Source organism: Lethenteron reissneri, chromosome 38 (assembly GCF_015708825.2).
Source record: "Lethenteron reissneri isolate LAM-NWPU_2019-01 chromosome 38, ASM1570882v1, whole genome shotgun sequence".
NCBI lineage: Eukaryota > Metazoa > Chordata > Hyperoartia > Petromyzontiformes > Petromyzontidae > Lethenteron > Lethenteron reissneri.
This window is the reverse complement of record NC_083816.1, coordinates 2,904,664-2,910,663: the sequence shown is the minus strand read 5'-3', so window position 1 is coordinate 2,910,663 and position 6,000 is coordinate 2,904,664. Positions and strand designations below refer to the sequence as shown.

Here is a 6,000-nt window from a genome sequence, read left to right as displayed (position 1 = left end):
CTCCGTTGGGCGCATTGGTCTGCTGTATTTGCTCTTAGTGATCAAATTTAATGTCAAGAGTACAGGAAAACTCGCTGTTGCTCATCTCCTTATCGCATCATCTTCGGCGTGAAACGGGTGCAATCAGGCGCGCCGAAGGCATATTTGGGGTCCCTGGCGCATAATGTTTCCTGTGGGTCCCCATCATGCAAATACAAATCTTGTAACTTTGGGGGGGGGGGGGGGGTTGCTGATCTTGGTACAGCCGCACCGTCGCTGTACTGCCTCTTCAGCCCAGGGTGCAATGTGGCACGCGGTGTGAACACAGTGGTGGTAGCCGGTATTGTTTAATTACATAGCGACTACACAGCGAAAGTGTCCGAAACGGGCAGATTCACCCTTTACATATGCATTAAAGTGAGCGCGGATACATAGAATACATACGCGTATCGATAACTTTGCAACATTTTAGCCGCAGACTGCAGATGTCCGTACACAGGCGCGTGTCGTCTGGCGTAGCGAGCGAGATACGGTCCGAGAAAATTGCTCGGTAAGCGAAGCTGAGCAAGCAACGTTTCAGCCACAAAATGTTCCAACTCTTGAACAACTTTTTTCTTTACACGAGATACAAATACCCGTATAATTTTAAAATAAATGAAATTAAACATCAAATGTAACACTTATCACGCGTTAACCACAGTGCAAGATCACCCCCCGTATAGTCTATGATATCACCTTCTCTCTCTCTCCACTCAATCACACAGCCCTATCCTGCTCACTCTCTCTCTCTCGCTCTTTCCACATCAAAGATCTCCCGTGTAGCCTTAGCAGACTGTTGGGGCAAGTGCTGTTAGGTTAAGTAGCGCAACCGTTGGGACGCACGACGACGCTCGGAGGGTTGGCCCGTGGGCCACTCGATGTCGAGGGGGGCGAGCAGCCCCCTTGCAAGTGAAATTGTTCAGAAAACCCCCAGAAACATTCCGCGGTCAAAATATATTGACGACGCCGGGTCGAGGGCCGTGGAGAGGATTCTCGTCTTCTTGGTTCTTTCGGTAAAGTCACGTAGAAGGGAAATAATAAAATAATAAAAATAAAACTAATTAAAATAAAATTATCACGACGTTTCGGCCACAACACAAGCAGCCGTCCTCAGGTGAAAAAACAGAGCTGTCGGAAACACAGCGTCCCAATGATTATCGTGTTATGAACACGCGAGACCGCGACCACCACAGGGTTACGATTTTTAGCAAGGTGTTTTTTGTGTAAACTGTGTTACTGACGTGAGGTTAAATAAATAATGATAGTTTGACAGAAAGGTCACGGAAGCGGTCGGGGGGGAGGAGTACCCCACCTGGAAATGGACCTATCGTTGAATGTACAAACTTTGTTCGAACAAAAAAACCCAGCTAAAAATATAACTCTTGAAAAGTAAAATAAAGCAATGGGCTAATTCAAGTTACATCGCTCCACGTGGCGATTTTCAAAGGCAAGCAGGGACACGGATAAGCTCATGTGATTCTACAGCCACATCGAATATGTTTCACTTCATTCGAATTTCACGACCACCGTGACAAAGATCTCAGGAGGAGGCTGTTAACATGAATCCTGGGTCTTGACTTAAAGCTTTCGTGACTGCAGGAATTCATATTCTTTGAGTCTTTCGGTAAAGTCACGTAGATAGGTTCAAAGAAAATAACAAAAAATAATAAAAACAAAACTACGACGATTCGATCGCGAACAGTCGGTATATTGAATAAAAAAAAACTTTAGTGTACAAAATACACACTTTCACGTCGTTAATATGAGAGTGTGTGGCAGGTCAAAAGGATTCTGAATATAAACGATACTATTTTTATTTCACCAGGTAAGGCCCACTGAGAAGCGACCAAGCCACAAATGATGACTCGACGAAACAGCTTATCACGTGGGAATATAGAACAGGCAAATGCTCTAAACGCATTGTTTTTTATATGTGGAGGGAAAAACCGGAGGGTCCTTGAGAAAAATCCACACGACCACGGGGAGAGAGACACGCAAACTCCAAATATACAACAGGCGTCGGGGGTTGGGCTCGAACCCACTTCCTCCTGTATGCCAGGTGAGGTTGTTATCATTTGGCCACCGTGGCGTCCTCTGGCCACCGTGGCACCCATGCTGTGTGCAGCATGTGTACCATGTGTTGTGAAGTCTTAAGAGAAACAGGATTTTGCAGTAATATTGAGCATTTAACATGACCAGGGGTGAAGTGGCAGCCTGTAACCTGGACGTAACATAGCTCGCGGCTGTGTCTCGGGTCACGAGCGGTATTGAGGGCGATTTGCACGGTCACCTGCCGAGATGTCGAGTATTCACGTACGGCTGGTGGTGGTGGCGGCTCACCGTTCTGGTCGGGTGTTTTCTTTCCCGCACGAGAAGCCACTTTGTTGAGCCATCATTTGTGGTCAGGTCTCTTCTGAAAAAAGAAGCTAATAGCTCAGTGGGCTTTACCTGGTAAGATAAAAAAAATATCTTCTTGGTTCTTTCGGTAAAGTCACGTAGAATGGAAATAATAAAATAATAAAAATAAAACATAATAAAATAATTCTCACGACGTTTCGGCCACAACGCAAGCAGCCGTCCTCAGGTGAAGACCAGGTCTGTCGGGGAGACAGCTTAGTTGTATTTGTGTATTTACATTTAAGTGATTTGTTTACCTTTCCTATCGTGTTTGCGCATTGTTTATTGTTGCGTGTTGTAACGTTCTGACTTTGTGCCCCTAATTGGACATTTGTGAAAAGGAGCTTTATAGCTCATCGGATTCCTCCTCCAGTAAAAATAAATATCCCGATTCTGTGTCACGATGCCGTCGGATCTGTTGAATATTCCTCGCACGTGCGCGCATGCTCTTCAATCAACCAGCCAGGGTATACGTAGAAGCAGATGGGACAGGGCACGGGTGATACGTTTTCTTCCGTTTGATCCACATTCTTCTCTTCCTCCGTTATTTCTACTCGTCTCTCTTCCACTTCTCTCGTGGTTGGCACCATCGCCACCTCCTCCTCCAACGGCCCTCTGTTGGCTGCAGCAGGACTTGCAAAGGGTGACGAGCCAGATCTCTTCCTGAGTGAGCTTCTGTCATGACCCATAGCATTCCCTGGAACAGGTTAAAGTCATGGAGGGGTCAAGGCAGGTTTCGCTGCTGTGTCAAAGTGCAACTATATTGAACTCTCATTGTCGTAACAATTGTCTCAGACACCTGTACAGGAATTTCGACCACAGTATGCTCGCATTAGCATCATCATCGTTGTCATCCTCACGTTGCTGGGTTCTTAGAGAAACAACGAATGTGACTTGGCAGTCAAAGACCACCCTACAAATATTTGATACATTAATCGTGACGAAATTGCAAAACTTTACCATGGGACTTTGTTGCATGACACTGGTGAGACGAGGTCATAAAGTTTCAAAGACAATGCAAAAATTATCAGAGCATGTTTGTTTGCATGTTCACCACAAATACGCGTGGTTAATGCAGACTTGATTCCGAGCAAAAAGGTTTCTATTTGGTCATAATATAGGTGTTTGGGTCAGATCGCGTTATTTATAAATGTGTCGTAACCCTCCACCACCCGACACGGCCAAACAGTAAAAAATGTGTCACGTTTTTCAAAGGACAAAATAATTCACGTCTTTAGCCCACCGGTGTGCTGAAGAGAGAATCAACAGCATTTTTAATTTTAAAATGCTGTTGATTCTCTCTAAATTTTAAAATGCTGTTTATTCTCTCTTCAGCACACCGGTGGGCTAAAGAAGTGAATTATTTTGTCCTTTGAAAAACGTGACACATTTTTTACTGTTTGGCCGTGTCGGGTGGTGGAGGGTTACGACACATTTATAAATAACGCGATCTGACCCAAAAACCTATATTATGAATAATATTGGTCGCGAAAGCCTACGTGTTAAATTTTCTATTTGGTGTTTGAACATCTTAAAACAACTCCTGTTTTATTGCTATAAAGGGTAACACCTATTCTTGTTACAAAACTTTGTTGAGAGTATTGGTGTAACGATGATGAGTCAAAAAAGCACATCCACTAATTGTTTTCACCAGCAGCGTAGCTCCTGTATGATACCCGGAGTACTTCTCATCATTCGTAGCCTACCCAAGGCACTGAACGTGAATTTCCACAAGTCCCTCTCTGTAAAATAAATAATTGGATGAATGATCTGCTCAACTGGTTTTTGATTACCACTGAACTGGCAATGTAAAACCCACGAGATAATTGACCTGATGGTGAATTTCCAACCATTCTTGTTCCAGACCATACATTCTATTTGCAGACCAATGTACATATTATTATCAACTGAAGATGATGACGGCTGTTAGCTTGTACAGTCTGTTCACCTATGACGCCGCGTGTTTTCACAACTCGAATTTTATACAACGCAATAAATGTATTCGAGATTTTTTTTGTTTATAGAACGCGGATGCGAATTGGATAAAACGCAATTTCAGTGAACGGAACTACGTTGCGCGAGTAGGAATAAGCGGATGTACGGCTGTCTCGGCGTAGCATCACACGAGGCGGGATACTGCTGGATGCTTCTAGATGCAGCCTGCATACGCATCTCGCGTGTTATCGCGGATGGTGCTTTACCCTATATTAGATATTATTTATCATAACGCAATTTTGCCGTAATGCGGTGTTCTTCGGGAATGCAACTTCTGCGTTAGAGTAGAACAGGCTGCATACAAAGCCTGATGAGATGCATCATTTTTCTACTGTTATGACGGCCCCCAAAACTTTAACCCTGATGGAAGTACGCATTTCCAACTCGCCACAGTTGTTTAATGATAATTACTCGAACGTGGCGAACTGCTCCTCTCGATTGGCAGTCCTGAGGCAGGAGCCATGAGTTCAAGTTCCCCACGTGGAGTCAAATGTATCCTCCTCCGATTAGTACGGTTGACTATGTGCGGTGTGAAAGAAGTTAAATATGTATACATTCACAGCACAGGTCCTGCTATGCTGCTACAGGGACAGCTCGTTGGATTCACCCGGAATGCGCGATTGAATCGCACACTATCTGGCACTTGAACTTCCAACTGCTTGGCAATTACTCTTTGGTTCTTTCGGTGAAGTCACGTAGAAAGAAAAATAAATTAAATAATAGCATACGACGTTTCGATTGCACACACAAGCAATCATCATCAGGTACGAATGAATGAGAAAACAAACGTAGTATACTTAGAAATATAATGCAATACAACACAGAGAGTTGGCTAACACAAAAGTCAACACCCTACTTAGTTGAATACGTTCTTCCAAAGATTGCTAAATTTGAGAGAGAGACAAAACACAGACACGGGGACACATAGACAGACACACAAGCAGAGAGAGATAACACAGAGACACATCGAGAGAGACACACACATAGGCACACAGAGAAACAACGCCTCTATGTCGAGGCTTTAAATATAGAGAGAGGGGGGCAGAGAGAGAGAGGGGGGGGGGTAGAGAAATTAGCATGTTAATGAGAGACTTGGAGCCTTTGTAACTGCAGAAAATACTAGAGCGACAACACACGGACACACACAGAGAGAGAAAACACACTTAATCAAACAAACTTAGTACAATTTGGAAATGTAATGCAATGCAACACATAGAGTCAGTCAACACACAATTAACGCATAGCCTGGTTGATTACGTTCTTCCAGAGATTGCTAAATTAGAAGTTAAGTGTGAAATTTTGAGACAGAGACAAGCCACAGACACGGAGACACAAAGACAGACACACAAGCAGATAGAGACAACACAGAGACACACACAGAGAGAGAAAACAAACTTAAATCATCCCCGTAGAGGTGATTCAAACTTGATTGCGAGCTTTCGTGACTGCAGGAATTACTCTTTGGTTCTTTCGGTAAAGTCACGTAGAAAGAAAAAATAATTAAATATGCTATTAGTATAATTAGTATAATTTATTTATAGAACCAAAGGGTAATTCCTGCGGTCACGAAAGCTCCAAATCAAGTTTGCT

The 6,000-nt window shown here is 43.6% G+C and overlaps 1 protein-coding gene across 3 annotated transcripts in view; it reads right to left on the bottom strand.

Moving 5' to 3' along the window:
• Positions 1 to 310: 310 nt before the first annotated feature.
• The window catches only part of LOC133351657 (uncharacterized), a 28,344-nt gene continuing 22,654 nt past the window's right edge, over positions 311 to 6,000 (bottom strand). For all 3 annotated transcript variants that reach the window (XM_061567027.1, XM_061567028.1, XM_061567029.1), the window contains one exon: positions 311 to 3,112. In XM_061567027.1, coding sequence (XP_061423011.1) covers positions 2,814 to 3,112 — 299 coding nt within the window. In that variant the 3' untranslated portion in view covers positions 311 to 2,813. The remainder of the gene's footprint in view (positions 3,113 to 6,000) is intronic.